Source organism: Barbus barbus (genome assembly GCF_936440315.1).
Source record: "Barbus barbus genome assembly, chromosome: 26".
NCBI classification, from domain to species: domain Eukaryota; kingdom Metazoa; phylum Chordata; class Actinopteri; order Cypriniformes; family Cyprinidae; genus Barbus; species Barbus barbus.
This window is the reverse complement of record NC_136754.1, coordinates 15,442,962-15,463,544: the sequence shown is the minus strand read 5'-3', so window position 1 is coordinate 15,463,544 and position 20,583 is coordinate 15,442,962. Positions and strand designations below refer to the sequence as shown.

Here is a 20,583-nt window from a genome sequence, read left to right as displayed (position 1 = left end):
TCAATTGTTTTAGTTCAATGAAAGGTTAGATTTTTGTGATTTTTTTTTTATAAAAGATCAAAAGGATTAATAATGCAGGTTTATTTTCAGAGCCTTTTTTAATCATATTTACCAAGGGTGCCAACAATTCTGACCACGTCTGTATATATATATATATATATAGAAAGAAAGAAAGAAAGAAAGAAAGAAAGAAAGAAAGAAAGAAAGAAAGAAAGAAAGAAAGAAAGAAAGAAAGAAAGAAAGAAAGAAAGAAAGAAAGAAAGAGAAATACATGCACACATACATAAAGAGTTTAAAAATAAAACTTGTCCACTTGGGGTATATCATAAGCCATATTCTCACTGTTTTGACCCATTCGATATAAATCTAAATAATCATTACTATTAAACACAGTTATTAAATAAAAAATAAATATATTGTAATAATAGATTACTATTACTCTAAAATAAAAAATATAAAATATGTTGTGCAGCATTAATTATTACTTATACATTTAAATGTTTATTGAGGAATGGTCTTATTTAGCATAGCACTGTATTTAAAAAAGCAACCTGCATTACCATGACCAGACATTTAATATCAGTACATATTTACTGTTTGTCCACAATATTGCTTCCTGACAAATCTGAGTACCTGGAATGAGCCCAGTGACCTCTCTAAAATGATTTGTCTTTATCTAGTAATCACAAACGACTGGCAAGGTCTTGGAAAAGTCAAAGAAATTCATTGGTCAAAAAAAGTGCGGTGCTATTACATTTGTGACTGCACTTAACATGGCGAATTATGAGCCAGTGCCCAGGGGCGTCAGTTGTGACATTATAGTCACCGCCATGACAATGTGCTTAACAGCCACTGTCCATGCCATCGACCGATGAGGTAACTTATCACCCGTTTTATTGTTTAGAGCATTGTAAAGTAAGTTACGATACTCATCCAGCGATGGCAGTCTGCCTGAGTTTAATTCACGGTAGATCCCTCCTCCTCTAAAAAGTCAAATTAATAGATGAATTAGCTCAAAGCGCATGCCATTTCTCTCTCCCTGCCTGCAACTCAGCAGGTTTCCTGCAGGTGTGTACGGCACGGAGGCAGATGGGCTCTATATATCTTGGGCGGAAGATACTGGGAGGCGTGAGTCATATATTTACTAGTGCGGTTTTGTTGGGATATGCGTTTTCTGTAAACCAGAGCACTGTTTGGATTAGACAGTTAAGTTCTGAATTCTGCTAGCCACATAAAAAGTCAAGCTAGTGTGGAACGTACAATAAATCACTGGGTTTTCGATGGAAATCAACTTCGAATGAGCTAGCATATTTCCAGCCCACTGCCGCTGCATGTTCACACCTGCAGAATAGATTTATTTTTGCTCTCCATCAACTCATTTGGCTGAAGACCATGACCGCGTTTTGTCCTCCTCAATGCCCTAGATATCATCGCCGCTGCCAAAATTATGGAAAGCTCATAATGACAGGACAGCTTGCAAAACTTCATAGAGATTTTGCCGATTAGCACACAACTGAAATGCTCTTAATTGGTTTGGTAGTGCATTGTGAGCATGCACAGAATGTACTAGCAAACAACAGTCATTCTACTCAAAGAATACTAGCAGCTGTGTCTGTTCTGGTTGACTAGAGGCAGTATGCCCTCAACAGGTGTTTGCTGTTGGCTTGTGCTTAAGCGCCAATACCATTTGAAATATCTACATTGCATAGTTACACAACAAAAATAACCTCACGCCCCTGTGCAGTCTGTTAATTTGTTGATTGCCAAGTGCAGCTTGCCTGGTGGTTGAAAATATCACCTTATTTGCTAAAAGTAGAACGAAAACACAAATCAGATGTGCATTTAAAACGCTTATGTTATACCCGGGTCTTACCAGAAAGGCCCTTACGTCTGCTGTTTCGGACCGGATTGCTGATAAATGGGATGATACTGCGATCGGCCTGTTTATTTTGACAGCTCAAATTTGATTCAAAGTCACATAAAACTCTATTGCTTGTATTGCAACAGTAAATTTCCCGCAGTCTTTTTATGGTCCTCGGCACTCATGGGAACAGTGAGCAACACACACACAAAAAAAACAGCAGCTAATTCCTACTTCAGTTTCCTGTATTGCATCAATCGTCGTGACTTTAATTTCTAAGATTTACTCCTCACTGTGGCTCTGTCCTTTTATGCATATAAAGGGTCAACTTGTTAATGTAACTCCAGCTTCTGAACAATTGTCAGATATAAATGATTTCTGATTTATTTCTCTGGATAAAATGAGCCAAGTGAACAAAGTTTAGGCAGCCGCAGTAGGAGAAGCACATTTGCAATCACTTGTAAGAACATCAATGGGAATATTTAAGTTGAGCTCTAAAGTTCAGGAAGAGCATGATCATCTAATCCTGTCAGTCTCAATGCAAGTGTAGCTAAACGGCTACTTAGCTCATTTTTGTGACTGCTTCAGTCCCCCGATCTCTACCTTTATTATACATAATGTATGTACTTCATTGTAATGTTTATGTCAAATATTTTTAACTGATTCAGATCAACTTTTAGTTTTTTTTTGTCAATTCAGAATTACAGAAAATTATGATTTAATGCTCCCAGTGAGCAAGCCAACAGTGGCCGGAACGATGGCAAGGCACATATTTAAATAAATGCAACCTATTAAATGATGTAACACATTTAAATAAATAAAACATATTGAAATAAATGTGTTGGTCCCCTCATGTTTTTTCATCTATTAGCCTGTTCATGCATGCATATTTTTTCTCTGTGATTTCAGTGGATCCATCGCAGGTTGGGAAAGGAGTGGCTCTGATCACAGTGATGGACATTAATGACAACGCGCCAGTCTTTGCCATAGAGTATGAGACCTTTCTGTGTGAAAGCGTTGGACCAGGAAAGGTATTGTGGCTCTTGATTCTTCATCAGAAAGACTTTCATATCAAATGTGATTTCAAACCTGTATAGTCCAATAAACAGAAATAATTATTCTTGTCACAACATTTCTGATACTGGATGAAATTAATTGTGTAGTATTACTGTTGAAAGCACCTAATAAATGAGAATAGATCTAATTTTCAGATTATGTACTGCAGTGTGCAGCTTGTTGTCTTGAACCAAGGTTATAATACTGCTTTTTTTTATTTTAGTTATTATTTTTTTTTTTTCATAAGTTTATATGAATATCTTTCGCTGTCCTTCATCAGAAGCTCAACTAAAAAGATTCTGGACCTGGCTCCATAGCCAGTAAAGAGTAGCGAGAGCCACAGATGGACAAAATGATAACAACAGGATTCTGGTGGCTTTCTGCTGCAGATCACTCTAATCAGGGGATCAAAACATTGTTCGCTCATGCAGAAAAAGCTTTACACTGATGCAAATGAGACAGAGGTGACTGTGGCATGAAATTGGTTTGTTGGGGAGCGTGGCATTGTGTCAAGTAGCCAAATGTGAAGTCCTTCAGCAGGCAATTGCAGAACACACACACAAGCAAACCAATGGGTTCCTCATTTTCAAGTCAGCAACATGCCCTGATTCATATTCCAATGTTTGTCAGAACGTCATTACTAAGATGAATGTGGTATAAAGGGCATTACGAATGCTACATACTAAACACTTGCTATGAGTGCGTGGAGAAAACAGTCTGGACCTTTGTTCAGTCCTAATGGGAATGATAAAAGCCACTGACAAGTTCTGTGACATGATGCACCATTGATCTTGAAAGCGCTGGGTAATGTCAGAGGACCAACACCAGTGGTGAAAACATGACTGATTTTACTCAACTAGAGGTGTCTTTCCTTTTGAAAGCATCTGCTGCATTACCACTGTTATTCATTTTTATGTTCTAATACTCTAATTTATTTAAATTAATTCTGAATATATTGTCTTGTAATAGCAACTTATATTTCACACGTCTTATATCTGACTTCATATCTCATAACTGCACATTTGTTTCTCTTAATTTGCAACTTCAGATCTCACAGTATTTTGTACATTTCAGATGTTATCACTATTGTGACTCTGTATGTCCCAATTGTGACTATTTCTCAAAATTCTGATTTTTTTTTCTCACAATTGCGACTTAATATCACACAGTTGTGACTATTTGTCATACAGTAATTCCAACTTTATCTCGAAGTTGCAACTTTCTCATAATTCTGATTTTATCTCACAATTACATGTCTCATCATAGTTGTGAATATTTTTCATAATTCCAACTTTCTCACAATTACAAACTAAATATCTCACAATTGTGACTATTTCCCATAATTCTGACTTTATCTCACAATTGCGACTACATATCTCACAGTTGTGACTACTGCTCATTATTCTGATTTTCATAATTTCTGACTTCATATCTCACTTACCATTTCTCGTAATTCCGACTTAATATCTTCCAACTACAAATTTATTTCTTGTAATCTGTAACTTACGGTGCCCGGGAGGGGACGTCTTCAGTTCACTTAGTTTTCTTATGGCCACGACATATTAAGTCATGGGATTGTGATAATATGTCGTAGCCACAAGATATTAATTTGCGGGAACGTCATATTAACTTGTGGGAATGTCATATTATGTCGTGGCCACGAGATCGTTTTGTCGCGGTAATGACATCCTTATGCCTCGAGATGCTATATTGAGGGAACAACATCCATTTCTCGTGGCCACGAGTTTAATGCATAAACAAATCTACGTGACCATAGCAACCCAGGATTATCAGAGATGGATTAATTTATTTTATTTTGAATTAAGAAATTATTACATAATTAAATTATTATATTGACCATAGGCTACAGGACTGTAGGCTATTGCACGTGATGTAAACAGCATTCCAATTAAGTTTATCATAAATAAATGTTACATAAATTACATAAAATAAACCTACATGAAAACACTTTTATCCATCCCACAATCTTGCTAGCTGTGTGTGTCCATTAACTGATCGTCTTTTTCTGTAATATTTGTATATTATTATTATTATTAGCCTATTATTATATTTTTATATTCGTTTTTCCCTTCATTTTGATCTCTTTACATAATGTTCTGACTAGTTTTGTAAATAGCCTAAGCCTACTGTAAATGCTTGACATACCATTATGCTGACTGGAATTTATAGCCTATTGGAAATGCAGTTGAATTTAACATATATTTAATTTATTAAATTACAATTATAAAGTATTGGCGTTTACAGTATTTGCAAATTCTATGATAGCAAATACTAACATAATTATACAGAATGTTAATTAGGTAAAGCGATACACGAATTGAAAGGGGAAATAATAAAATATTATATTTATATGAAATAAATATAAAAAATATAGCCCTAACGAGTTAATATAGCCTAATAATAATAATAATATATAAATATTAAATTAAATGTTTAATGTTAATAAAAATGTTTTATCCATCTCTGATAATCACGTAGGTTTGTTTACACATTAAACTTGTGGCCACGAGAAAAAAATATGTAGTTCCCTCAACATAAGAAGTCGTGGCCACGAGAAATGGATGTTGTTCCCTCAACATAGCATCTCGAGGAAACGACATAAGGATGTCATTACCTCGACAAAATGATCCTATGACATAATATAGTAACTTGAACTTGAACTTGATAGGACGTTCCCACGAGTTAATATGACGTTCCCATGAATGAATATGTCGTGGCCACAACAAAACAACGTGAACCGAAGACGTCCCCTCCTGGTCACTGTAGTAACTTTTTGGTTATGACTTTTTTGTAAATGCGACTGTCTCAAGACTGCAGGTTTACAGTATGTAATTGTGATTATTTCTTGTATTTGTGACTATATTTTGCAATATGAATTTCTTTTAAACTGTAACATCAGAAACAGAGTAAGAAACAAGCTTCCATAGAAACCCTACTTAATAATTGTATTTTTTTCATTAGATCTTTGACAGACGGTGTTTGTTTAGAGTAGAGTTAATAGTCAAGCATTTGCAGAGGTGTTTGAAATTCCTACTCAATTACAGTGTTGTTTTTATTAGTGTATCAGAAATTGACTTGATCTGATCATTTCTTTTGGGAGCAGTGAAAGAATACTGAAGGATGTTTTTCTTTTTCTTAAGAAAAATAATCCCTCCCACAAGAGCTCTCAAAACAAAGAGAGAACAGAACAAGGCTACAGGGTTTACTGAGCATGAGATACAATCCCCTGTAGTGGCATGATTGTCTGGGCCATAACAATTAGTCCTGTCCTGCCTGTGTCCCAGAGTCACAGGGAACCGTGTTTGTTTTGCTTAAGTGAAAAGGTGCTGGTGGGCTCTTTTCACAAATGCTATCTCAGCCTTGAAACACATTATCATAGTCCCTTAAGAACACTCTCTATGTGTTTTGGACACCCCAGACTTCCATCACTTCACTCTCATATTAGAGGCTAAATTACTTTCCCGACCTCTCCGAGGAACAGTAGAGCGGTCTCCCTTTCTCTGAATAGAGATGAAAGCGGCTGTATGTTTTCATAATAATTTAGTTTCCCCTGTGATTCATGTTCACTTCCATATCTTCAGCCATGGGAGCACTTGAGCGATGCTGTAGTGATAGTCAAATGCTGTCTCGATTGCGCAGATCTCTCTTGTGATTCTTAGCACGATGAGTCTGTCCTTATAACGGCTCTTAAACTGTTGTACCTGCAAAACAGAGGCTCTCAGAAATCCTGGAGTGCTTTTGGACGAATCTGAAAGTCAAAGCCTTTGAGTGAGGCGTTCTGGAGCTGCTAGACAAAGAATTTTGATCAGACAGAATGTTTGCCGTGAGGCACACTATCATCAACAAACAGTGATTTTTCAAACAGGCACTTTTACGTTCTTTGTCACTTCAGTGCTTTGCAAAATAGTCGCAAATGCTGTTTGCCTATTTGCGTCTGAGGCGAAATAGGCTCTTTTTCAGCCAGCCTTCGTGCCTGTTGTTACACTGTTATCTACGGGTGTATCTCCACTTCGTTGTTTTCATACGGTTCATCTGCACATTTGTATATTTACAGCTTCACACCTGCTCCACCAAGAAGCCAGACGCTCTGAAAGAGCCTGTATGGAGCTCTTGAATTTGAATGAACTCTTCAGAATTGCCTGGAGGAAGAATGAATCGTTGCATATAGTTGCGTGGAAAACCTGTTGCCAGGTTTTGAGAGCAAATGCAACCAGTTTTTGAGTGCAAATTAAATTTTTTCACTTTTTTTCACACAGAGAGAGCAAAAACTACATCATTTCAAAGAAGGGGTTGCATCAATAACTAGTCGACAAATCAGCCATGTGTTCTTGCATTAAAAAGCAATTAGCACAATGCAAAGAACCAGAATGCATGGGGTTTCAATATGCTTTTTTTCTTCTTTTTTTGGGGATTTTTAAAAAAATTTGTTTTACTTACAATGTCATAAAAATGCAAGACACTAAAAAATGAAAACTAAAAATAAATAAATAAATGTATCACCTTTAGCATTTTTTAAATGGAAGGTTTGATTTGATTACTTCTGACTAGATTATTTAAATCATATTAATCAAATTATTTCTATTTGAAAACATTGTTAGTTCAATGTTAATATTTCATTTTCATTATCAGTATTGTTTATTGCATTTTTGTCTTCGCTATTGTTGATGATTCCTTAGCATTTAAAGAATGGCCTCTAAAATTCTGAAAACTCTAAAATATCTAGATGAAGTCAGTTGTTGGATGACTAGGCGATCATAATCACCCATCCCCAATGTACATGATAGGAGAGGGAATATTCCCCATCATTTCATCCGAGTCTAAAACAGATGGCTTGTTGAAAAAGGTCCCCAGATCCCCATCCAACAAGTGCCTGTAATGGGGTCATAGGCACCAAACGTATGTCTTCACCTTCGTTTCCCAGCGCAAAGCTCTTTTCTCTGTGCCCTTGGTTTCTCTTTTGTTCCTAATATGACTTTTTGAATTTGATAGAACCTTAATATGAATTGAAGCTGGGGTCTCTAAATGAGCCGGGTGATTTGATACAGGTGATTTAGCAGATTAGATTATGAGGAGTGAGTGTTTTCCCAGGTTTTTTTCTTTTTATCTCTTTAAGGTCGTCTATATTCTGTCTTGTTTCTTTATGCCTCAGAGACATGGTCAGCAGTGGCAGGCTGAAAGACTGGTGTTTTAAAGCGCTCGTGACTGCTAACTCTCCACGGGCGGTCTCACTATGGTGAAGATTTTCCCCTCTGTAAAATCAGGTGGCACAGGAGACATTCCTTGCCCTCCAGCCATTTTTACATGTATTGCAGAAAAGCTTAAATCACCCATATTTTTCCATATAATGCGCTTCTTGGCTGCACAAGAGCCATTTTGTGTTTTTACACTATTATTCTAAAAACAATTTACTTTTCCACATTTCCCAGGTTTGGTTTAAGACGTTTTGCCTCGGCAAGATGTTCTTATTCATTTTAAATGAACCCATTGCCTCAATGATTTTATCAATACACTTTGCATTCACCATAATGGACTATCTGTAATTAATTTTGTCACAGTTTACTGTTATCTGCACTCGGTGCTGAGGGAACATCCTGGTCTGCTTATCATTTATGCAGGTTTTTAATAGTGCAACATTTTACGATTTCAAAAATATTTACAGATAAATGATAAATCCGTCAGAGTTCCCATTGCCAAACACTCACTTAGCGTAAATGGAGGGTGCTGTTAAATAAAAATAACTGACTGGACAATTATAGCGCTGAAAAGCTTTTGGTGAGTACAAGGTCATATTCCTCGGACAAATGAGGAAATGATACAGGAGTGTCTGTTAGCCACCGCTCTGCTGCATTTATCCTGTGCGTAAGGTTTTAGGAGATTTTTCAAGCAGATTGAGTTTGTGCTGACTGCAAGGGAAGAGCTGTGCACACAGTATTTAACCCAGCCAAAGCCCACAGATTAGGCCACAACTGTGTGTCAGGAGAATCTTCTTAGTGTACCACCTGATGGGTCACCCTGATATTCATCTCTAAAGCGCATCACTTTGTCCAGCTTTGGGGTTTCAGTCCAGATTTAGACCGGGATGGCCCTCTACTTTGCTAAATCCCTGGATACCGAATGAGCGTCGTCTCACACTGATAGCTGGGCTTGGTCTATCCTCCTAATGTTGTTTTCAGCATGATTTAAACTTGTGAATTGTGTATTTTTTCCTCCAAGTTCACCACCTTGAATTCGGCTGATGGTTGAATTTTTTTCTGTGTTAAAACATAAAATGCGAGCATCAGTTCAACATGTTAAATTAGTTAATTATTACACTCTTAAAAATAAAGGTTCTTTATTGGCATCAATTGGTTCTATAAAGAACCTTAAACATACATGGAACCTTTCAAATGTAGAAAAGGTTCTTTATTGTCAAAAAAGGTTCTTTAGATTTCTAAAATGTTTAGGAACTGTTCAATGAAAGGTTCTTTGGGGAACCAAAAATTGTTCTTCTGTGCCATCACTGCAAAACACCCTTTTTGAACCTTTAATTTTAAAAGTGTATATTGAAATCACTAGCGTCTTGAGGTCAATTTTTGAGGTCAAGTTTTTTAATTGTCTCTCTTTAAATGTGTCTCTCACGGCGGACGATGCTAAAAAGCCAGCGAGATACAACACAGCCACCAAAGATGTTTGTCCAATGTATGTGTACATAAACCAATAAATAAAAAATTGCAAAACGGGTTGTCGTGGATGGTAAAAATAGTCTAGAACTATTGAGCAGCATCTAAATAATTAAAGCGAGTAAAAAATATTAGTTTGTTTGACTGATTCAGTTTGATTACATTGGGTTACATGAACAAAAGCAGTAATGGTCAGGTCAGGTAAATATAGCTACTTGAAGAAGCTGTGAATATCTTTGTGTTGTATTTGTGTTGTATTTAATTGAACATTGTATGTTCAATTGAATGGAAATAAAATATTCCTTATTTGAAAACTGACTTCATTCAATAATCATAATTAATTGGCTTATTCAGTCTTTCAACCTGTAATGTCTTAAATAATCTTACTTTTGGGGATTTTCTGAGCAAATATTGATATATGCTATTAATTTTAATTATTTTTTACTAATTAATAAACATATCAAGTAATTAATTCCAGTCATGAAATACTGAAGTTTACCTATAATCTCAAACATTCATTATTATGGCAAGACTGCAGTGTTATTTTGTCTGGAGCGAGGCAATAACAGCAGTATTCATCTTCTTTACTCCCTCTTCGACACTGTCTTAGGTCATTGAAACCATAAGTGCAGTGGATAAAGATGAACCACCCAGCGGGCATCGCTTCTTCTTCTCCCTCACCGCAGAGACAGCTGGGAACATGAACTTCACCCTCCGAGACAATAAAGGTACGTGATATCATTGAGACAGTTTATAGCGAATCCTTGAAACTCAGTTCTTATTCAAAAATACTTGATCTATTCGTATGAGTCATTTTTTCACTTTTCACATGATATCTTTCTCTTTCTCTATGCAGACAATACAGCTTCTATTCTAACTAAGAGGGGTGGTTTTCAGAGGAGGGAACAGTCTATGTATCGACTGCCAGTGTTGATAGTGGACAGCGGGACCCCTGCTCTCAGCAGCACTAACACACTGTCTATTAGAGTGTGTGACTGTGACCCTGATGGGACGCCCCAGTCATGTGGCACAGAGGCCTTCACGCTGTCAGCTGGACTCAGCACTGGAGCTCTCGTCGCCATCCTGGCCTGCATCATCACTTTACTTGGTAGGAAATACATTTAACCCTTTTGAAGCAATGGTTGAAAGGGATAGTTCACCCAAAAATAAAAATTCTGTCATCATTTATTCACCCTCATGTTGTTCCAAATCTGTATGAGTTTCTTTCCTCTGCTGAACACAAAAGAAGATATTTTGGATAATGCAACCAAACAGTTGATGGTAGACATTGACTTCCATAGTATGTGAAAAAAAAAAAAAAATAGATAGCCCAACCTCAGAATCACACCATTGGTTGAACCAGTGTTGCTTTGTCCTGCTGGTCAAGATGAACAAATCAACATGCAAATTGCTTTTTATAAAACAGCATTTAGCTTTTGTAATGTGAATTATTTTAGAGTAAAAACGGAATATTCAGCCAGAAAGGATGCAGGGACTTGATGTGTTCATCAGGGTTTGATTTGAGTGAAGAAAAGAAAATTGTTTCAAGGGCATTTTGATAAACATAATGAAAATACTTTTTCAAAATGCTCTACTGTTCAAATGTTTGGAGTCAGTAATTTTTATTTTTTTTACTTTTGTTCAGTAAGTATGCATTAAATTGATCCAAAATGGCAGTAAAGACTTTTAAATCCTTACAAAAGAAGATTTCTATTTAAAATAAAACGGATTTTAACACAGAACATATTAATCAGCATATTTCAATGATTTCTGAAGGATCATGTGATGCTGAAAACTGTAATGTAATGTAGTAATGGCTCCTGAAAATTCAACTTTGCCATCCTCAATGCAGAGATTTCTTTCAAAACAAACAAAAAAAGACCCCAAACCTTTGAACAGTAGTGTATTTTGATTTATTTATTTTTATTCTTTAAAATAATGTGATAAATCATGCACAGCAGGACCAGGGACATTTATTAATAAAGCATATAGGGTTGATTTTGATTTCATGTTGTCTTTAAGACAAAGCTAGCCTACTATGCTTTCTGAATGCAGCATGCAATCAAAGCATATCTAGCCAATATTTATTATTGTTTTCCAAACCATTTTTGAAGAACTTTATTGCATTTCCACCTCCCCCGTACTGACATTTAGCACACAGTCAGGCTGCCGTTACTTAGAAGCGTTGGCACGACAGATCCAACAGTTGGGACGCGGCGTGCGCCGAGAGGTCTGCTTGGCCACAATTGACTTGTTTACCCTCTCCAGGGAGGCTGCTGGTCTGTATGATTACTTATTATTTGGAGCTTTATTAGCTGATTGTTTGATGAGTGACCTCTACCCAATATGTACCATTCACTTGGTCTGATTGGTTGACTGGCGTGTCTTTGTGTTGATTTGCTGACCTGAAGACTGCACAGAGGGAGTGAATGCAGTCCTGATGGTTTGATTGATTTCTTGATTATACCATTGATAGGTTGTCTCTCTGGCTGTGCTAGCAGTGTGGAGATCTGTTCACGGACACAACCACAAGTCTATTTGCTGACAGATGTTGTTTCTCTCTTTGAAAAAGAGTGCTGTTATTGTGGCAAGACGGGAATTTGTGTGCACACACACACACACACACACATCTTGAACCGAGCCTCAGTAACTTCCATTGTTTGATTACTCTCTCTCTCTCTCTCTCTCTCTCTCTCTCTCTTTTTTTTTTTTTCCTGATTGCACAGATGACGAATAAGTAACAAAGGAAGCTCTTTCTGCTTTCTTGGTGCCATTGCATCTAAGTATGAACTAGTTCATTTCTATCTCCATAGAGAGTTACAACTAAATGGCAGATCTGAAATAATACACCACAGTGAAGCCAAGTGCAATATGTTTCAACTTCACGTTCCTTAAGAACTCTGCTGTTCTCACACATGACTTGGAGCACCATATATAACATCACTTCAAAAAAAATCATTTTCTTTTCCAGAAAAGAAAAAAAGAGGAGCAAAATTGCACAAGACATTAACATTTGATTTCAGACTTTATTTTTCTTACCCCACTGGCAAGTAGCTTTTTGAGCATGTTTTCAGCATAAATATACTGAAGAAAAACAACTTAATAAATGGGTTAAAAAATAAAATTTATACTGCAGTTTAAAACTTTGGCATCTGTAAGATTCTGAAAGACACTCACCAAGGCTGCATTTATTTGATCAAAAATACAGTAAAACTGTAGTATTTTAAATATTAGTACAATTTTAAATAACCCTTTTCTATTTGAATATAATTTTAAATGTATAATTTATTCCAGTGATGGCAAAGCATCAGCAGCCATTACTCCAGTCTTCAGTGTCACATAATCCTTCAGAAATCTCTCACAATTTCTTGCTATTCATCTTCTTTTTTTATTTTATTTTATTATTATTTATTTTTTATTGTGATCTGTGATTTGTTTTTTCTGGATTCTTTCAAAAAGAAACAGTTCAAAAAGTTCAAAAGTACACTGTTTGTCTGAAATAGAAATCTTTACTAGCATTATAAATGTCTTTACTGTTACTTTTGTGATCAATTGCTGTGTCCTTGCTAAATAAAAACAGTATTGATTAATCTTGTTGACCCCAAACTTTTAAACAGTCATTCGAGAGAAATTCTCTGAATATAAGAAAACACGTTAATATCTTGCATGGCTTTGCTTCTTAATTTGTACATTTTGTCTTTTTGAAAGGCATTTTGGATGTTTTTACTTGATAACACACACACACACACACACACAAAAAAACTCATTACGAAGTGTTTTTAGAATTGATACTTGCGTTGTGGTCCTTCCTCAGGTTCAACAGGAACCTGTGAGAAATGTCATCTAAACTAAAGTGCACAGCTTGTGGGCCACAGTAACAGACTCCATCCTTGTGTTGATTGATCGTTGTCTTTAAGCGTTTATCATCTGAATGTGAGCTCAACTAACAGCTGTAACTGATGTGAAATATTCATTCCTGTGGTTTGCCGTCTCGTGTGAATGTCGGGTTCTCCACTGCCACCCTTACCCCCCCTCTCCTCCTAAACTACATGAGTTGGATTAGACCACTGCGCTGCCTGATCTGAGCAATGCAGTTATTTTTGGCAAAGAGAGTCCGGCCTTAGGGGCTTGGGACTGCTCACTCATGGTGGAGGGGAGGAGGAGACGGAGGATGATGGCTTCAGAGGAGGAGAGCTGCGGAGGGAAAAATAATCTTCTTTTTCTCCTTTTATCTTTTTTCGGGGTAATGAATCAACAAGCTTTTTGCCTGCTGTTGCTTTAGTTATCAAAGCAGCGCACAACTAAAACCATACCAGGGAATGAATGATACACAAGGACATGTCAGCTTTGAGTCTTTTGTTTTTTTTTTATCTAACAACATACAAAAGACTTTCTCCATTAAAGGAATTGTTCACCCAGAAATGAAAATACTATCATTATTTACTCAGCTTCATGTTATTTCACCCGCATGACTATTTTTCTTTCATTGAACATAAAAGATGTTTGAAAGAATGTTCATGCTGCATATACACTTTTAAAAATAAAGGTTCTTAGTTGGCATCAGTGGTTTCGTGAAGAACCTTTAATGTCCATTTGAAACTGAAGCCACATGATAGCTGTGTGTGAAGAAACCATTGAAAATCCTACCTTGACAGTTGGTCACTATTCACTTTCATACACTTTCTTGTTCTGTTATAAATAATTATTCGAGAATCCCAAGGAGAAAAAAAAGAATCTCGTATACAATTAGAACAACATGGGCTGAATAAATGATGACAGATTTTCAGACAAACTCTCTATTGCATGCTTGCCTAGTGTCGTTACAACATCTCAGTTGCGTTGACAAGTCCAAACATTGATAATGGTACATAAAATATTTGATAGGAAGAAAACGAAGTTCAAAAGGAGGGATCCAACCAAACTGCTGTGGTAAACACATTGCTGTTTATCAGTGTTTGCATAAAGTAATCTAAAGGATTTTAGAAGTGCATATCACACGATGACAGCCGCTGCGTCGCTCTAGTTGTTCTGAGGGAAACCTTGTGCTCATTATTTCAGGCTTAGGTGGAGGAACACAGAGAGTTCAGGTAAGCCCGAGGCACTCTGATACATTCATGTCCATGGGTCACCCTCGCAACGGTAACATCACCTTTTCAATCTCTGCTCGACCGATTGCAGGGCATCTTGTCTTCCAGGCGTGCATCCCCTATGGCCTCTGACAGTGCAAGTGGACGGCAGTCAGTAATACTTATGAGGGCCCTTAAGGCGATGTAGTGTGCTCTTGCATCACCCAGAATAAATCATATTTTATTTTGCAGATAATGTCACCACTGTGAAAACCCAGGGACAGACAGGTGTCATAAAGCACAAACACCTTGTGTTGGGCAGCGGGATAAATGTCAACAGCCAGATAGATCCGCATATCGCCAGTATATCTTGATTAGTCTTCACTGCCCTGGGCTATTGGCAGTAGTTGAGATATGTGAAGGGAACGCATGAGAGCGAGAGAAAGAGAGGGAGGGAGCGAAAGAGAGAATGAAGGGCAGTGCATAATCTAGTAGTCGCTGCCTCAATTTTAAGAGGTCGATGAGAACGAGGCACCCACAAAATATCCCACTTGTTGTTTAATTGATTCTGGATGACGGATTGTTTTCTCAATCCAATTACTGCAAATTGAGGATAATGTTAAATTGATCTGCTGCTCCCGATGAACATCCATCTTGTGTCAAAACTGCGGAGAGGGTAAATCAAGCCTTAAAGTGGGCGCAGTTTGTAACAGTTAAGACCTAAGACTGCATTAGATCTATATAAGTCCTTGTAATCACATAACAGTGGCTTAAAAAAATCAAATCTTCAGAAAAAAAAAAATGTTTCCCTTTAGGGATACAACAGCTCATCACTGGAGCAGTGCACTTAGAGAGACTTCTTCATACTCTACCTTATTTACCCTAAAAAGTCCATAGTAGTACCCTGAGGGTACATATTACTACTCAAAGGTTCTAATATGCACCTTTTAGGGGTAAATAAGGTTTTTTCGAATAAACAAGGCTTTGTACAGAATTAGATTTCAGCAAAATAGAAGTTTTTGCTTTAAACTGAGCTGTTTTGAGTTTAAAAGAGAAATCTTTTCATGTTGAAATCATGCTTTGTTTTTGTCCTAGAAAATATTCACACAACTGCATAAATATAGGATATGCATGTGAACATTATTAATGGATAGTTCACCCAAAAATGCCAGTTAAACAAACAATAATACTGACACAAATAATATATCAAAAAAGTTATAAAACATAATACAAAATTTCAGTATCAAGTAGATTATAGTATATTATGAAAACTGCATTCATTATTGCACATCATTTCATGTTTTATATTCTATGTTACACCCCTAGAAATCATATCCAAAGCAACCTTTTTTTTTTTTTTTTTTTTTTTTACTGAAACCAATGATCACATTCAAGATTTCTAAAAAACGATTCCCAGATCTGGAAAAATTCCAGAAATTTCATACCAAATTCACTCAACAATTTACTCTGATAGCCATATCTCAAACTTTGGTCCAAATATTTTGTTCCATATTTTCAAGATTTCTCTGCTATTGTCAGATCATACAGAATTGTCTATATTTGGTACAGCATACACTCTTAAATATGAAAGTTCTTTATGGATTTTATGGTTTGAAGAACTTTTAGCATCCATGAAACTACTTCAGTTAAAGGTGTCAAGCTTTTTTGTCAAGCTTAAAAAAGGACAAAAAAGCACCATAAAAGTATTTCAAGTGACTTGTTTTTCTAGACACTGCCTACACAATAGCTTTATGTGAGGAGAAGATTAAAATTTAGTTTTTATTTACTGAATATCTTTCCTTGAAGCCATGGTCACCCTTCACTTTCATTTTATGGCAAAGAGCAGTTTAGACATTCTGCATAAAATATCCTTTTGTGTTGTACAGAAGTAAAAAAAAGACATGACAGATTTTAAATTTTTCTATTTCGTTACCTTCAGTTTTATAGTGTTTTCTTTGTTTCCACCTTGTAAGACTGTTGCTCTTGAATTTAAGGTCGATATTGGCTTTGCTGTGTGTGTGTGTGTGTTTACTGTGATTATGACTGCACACGTGCAGCCGCTGCCTCGCCAGCCCACTCGCCCAGCTTGTCTGCCCCTGCAAAACGACACTAGGCCTGAGGATGAAGTATGAGACTTTGGCACCATATTTCACACTCGCTGTGGCAGGCCTGAAGGATGGATCATTAGACGTTTGCCTCCCTTTTCCCTCCACTCTATTTTTCTCTCCCTCACTTCAGCCTGCTCCCACTTACACCTCCTCTTTCTCTCTCCCTACTTTATCTGCTCCCTTCCCTCCCCCTCAAGCTCGATATTGGCAGCCAAATACACATATGCGCTATCTACATTGAGAGAGAGAGATATAGACTCTCGTGGGAGGACTGTGTTGTGGCTGTACTGTAAGATCCCTCGCATTCATGGGTCTTAGAGCGGCAACACGGAGGATTGGTTTTTGCATTCCACACACCACAAAAAATTGATTTATTTCACTTTTTTGTGCATGTGTCTTATGTTAGTTATTTCTCGCTATGCGTTTCCCCTTTTCTTTTTTTTGTATTGACAGAATTTCTCCGTCTCTTTCACGCCATCTTTTTCTGTGCATTATTTGATCCCCGGTTTGAATTGCTGAGACACACGTCTTTTGTGCAGCGGTGCAGCCTTGCCTCTCGTTGATAGTTTGGATGTGCTTGTATACGGGGTCTATGCTTTCAGGGCAGGGTGATATTTTCTGACTGACATATAATCCAGTCTTACTTTACACGTACAGTAGGCATATGCCGCACTCATTAAAAGGATTTAATGCTGGCCTTTTCCGAATAAGCAGCTTGTGTATGAGCGGGAAGGAAGCAAGTGGCCATTAAAGCCCTATATTTACAGCGCACATCCTGCTCTAAATCTCGCTCTTCATGCATCTATGTGTTCATCTCTGTCTGTTTGCTTATGTTCACACATGACAGAGCTAAAATTGAGAAGACAAAAGTGCTAGCGTGCATTTAATTCTCAGCCATGCATGTGTTTTGTGTGCGGATAAGGGTTTGTACAGTTAATAACCGTTGTAAACAAACATGCAGGATGAGATTAGATCAGACTGTAACTCCTTTAACACCTCCTGCTCCCAGGAGCACCTCCCATGATGAAACACCTCCTGCTCGGGATTTGTCAGGAGCGTTATTAAAATCACTACAACCCAATCTGATGAACTTATTGATGAAACTAATGTACCAGATCTGCCCTAATTGAACTGTAGAGATAATTCAGCTTATTTTACATGTTGTAGCTTAAAGTGTCAGGCCTTGAGGCACGATCGTTCTATAGAGTGTAAAACAATGAGAAAGTAATATTTTGGGACGGTGTCATAAATATTGTTGAGATACGGTCATGGTCGGGTGCTATCTGATTCTACACCTTTTATGTCTTTGCTTATCTTGAATGGAGGGTAAATGGACTGCTTGAGAGGTGTGTGTGTTTTAAAGCTTTGGTGCCTCTAAATCTTACCTGATGCCTGATATTTCATGGAATTGTTGTTTACGCTGTAATGCATGGCATGAATCTGTAATGAAGCAATTTATTAAACACTCTACTCCCATATAAAAGGGTTTTTTGTTCATATTGCTAGCAAATTGTTTAATCGTAATGACTATTTGCACGAGGTGTAAACGGCACTGTGCAGCTTTTTGCACCCCGATAGTCTGGTGGAAACCAATAGAACTAGGAATAAATGCACTGTCAGAGATGTGGCCTTGAATTCTTTTTTTTTTTTCTTTTTCTCTGTGACAAGTTCAAATCTGACTAGTAATTCCACATACCAGCTCATCTATCCAATATCCATTCTTACTGTCTCTATTATTAAAAAGAAAAAATAAATAGGCAAGTAACACACTGAATTAAAGATGAAATTTTGAAGCAAAACTAAAATAGTATTTTTTTTTGTAAAATACTATTTGAAAATATCAATAAAATAATCTGTTTTATATACAACTTTTAAAAATCAGACAGTTACAGTGTGTATATAAATTTATATAATACTAATAATAAAATCAAACTATTTTGATACTATTAGTAATTGTACTATAGGCAATTATTATTATATATGTTATTATAAAGCATATAATATAATGGTAGACACACACACACATTATTTTACTATATATACTATTATAAAAAAAAGTGTATACAGTAAATAGTAGGCTATGCATATGTAAGGTGATATGTACATTGCCGTTCAAATGATTGGGGTCAGCTTTCTACTCAGAAAGGCTGTATTATGAAATATTATTACAAGTTAAATTAGCTGTTTTCAATTTTGATATATTATATAATTAAATATATTTATGATATAAAATATATGTATATGAATATATGTAAATTACTGCATATAATTGATTTTCAGCAGAAATAATTGTGATATGCTGATTTAGTGTTCGAGAAACATTTCTTATTATTTTCAGTGTTGAAAACTGCTGCGCTGGTTAATATTCTTGTGGAAATCATGATATTTATTTCCAGGATATATTGATGAATAGAAAGTTCAAAGGAACAGCATTTTTATTTGAAATATAAATGTTTTTTTGTTTTTTTTTACATTATAGCCTAAATGTCTTTTGACGAATCCTTACTTAATAAAATAATAATAATAATAATTCATTACATTTATATAGCGCTTTTCTGCTTTTCTAAGCACTCAAAGCGCTCTACATTGTCAAAATGATTAATTTCTTCAAACAAAAAACTTTTGAACAATAGTGTAATGCTAATGTCGTGTCACTGGTGATAGCTCTGGTTTGCTTACTAACAGCATGCGATTCTTTTGTCTTTGCAGTGCTGGTGCTGCTGATTGTGACAATGAGGAGGAGGAAGAAGGAGCCTCTGATCTTGGATGAAGACCGAGACGTGCGGGAGAACATTGTGCGCTATGACGATGAAGGTGGAGGCGAGGAAGACACAGAGGCCTTCGACATGGTAGCGTTGCGAAACCTCAACGTAGTGAGAGACAGCAAAGCCCGTCGAGACGTCACCCCGGAGGTGCCCACCCTTTATTGCTCCCGCCCTCCCCCTTACAAAATCACCCCAGACAACGGGATCTTCCGGGAGTTTATATGGGACCGCCTGAAGGACGCCGACGTCGATCCTTCAGCACCTCCCTACGACTCCCTGCAGACATACGCTTTTGAGGGCAGCGGCTCGGTGGCCGAATCCCTCAGCTCACTAGACTCCCTGAGCACAGACTCGGAGCAGAACTATGACTATCTGAGTGACTGGGGACCTCGCTTCAGGAAGCTAGCTGACCTGTACGGCCATGTCGACAGCAGCAATATATTCTCCTCCTAGCCGGGATTAAAATTCCTGCCAAGGTCTGCTCAATCAAGGGCATAATGGAAATGAACAATGATCAAGAGAATACCACTGAGTCATTGATTCTTGACAGAAGAGGGGAGCAAAAAAGGGGAACATTCATTGTGCAGGGGGGAGTTATATCTGCAGAGAGCAGAGGTTTTGATAACCAATAGATGGTTGAGATTCGAGTCGGAAGCACTTCTATTTAAATTGCAGTTAGATGCCAAGACTGTACTCGGGGTGTGGTTGCAAGCACCCAAAGAGTGATCTTCAGGCCCAAGAGATTAATAAACAGTGGACCGCAGGGCCATGTGAGCTGGTCCAGGAATACCAATTGTTTCGAAGAGACATTTGAAGTGCTCTCCCCATGGTTATAAATGAGAACAGTGCCATCCAGCTAGCCATACAGCAGCGATGCTCGAAAGATCAATGTTTCTGTTCTATCAAATGTTTCTATGACTCATAGGTTCTTTGAAAAAAATCAATATGAATTCAGCAACCGCTATCCTTTCGAACGCATTGCCTAGTGAGGAACCGCAACTGTTGCTTTGTAAAATATCCTTTACGCATAGCTTCACGTCTGTTATC

At 37.1% G+C, this 20,583-nt stretch overlaps 1 protein-coding gene across 1 annotated transcript in view; it reads left to right on the top strand.

Moving 5' to 3' along the window:
* The window catches only part of LOC306846278 (cadherin-7-like), a gene marked incomplete at both ends in the record, with an annotated part of 47,381 nt that extends 27,392 nt beyond the window's left edge, over positions 1-19,989 (top strand). The window contains 4 exons of the mRNA XM_079379535.1: positions 2,771-2,892; positions 10,208-10,325; positions 10,454-10,705; positions 19,481-19,989. Of these exons, the coding sequence (XP_079235661.1) occupies positions 2,771-2,892; positions 10,208-10,325; positions 10,454-10,705; positions 19,481-19,989 (1,001 nt within the window). The remainder of the gene's footprint in view (positions 1-2,770; positions 2,893-10,207; positions 10,326-10,453; positions 10,706-19,480) is intronic.
* Positions 19,990-20,583: the final 594 nt, after the last annotated feature.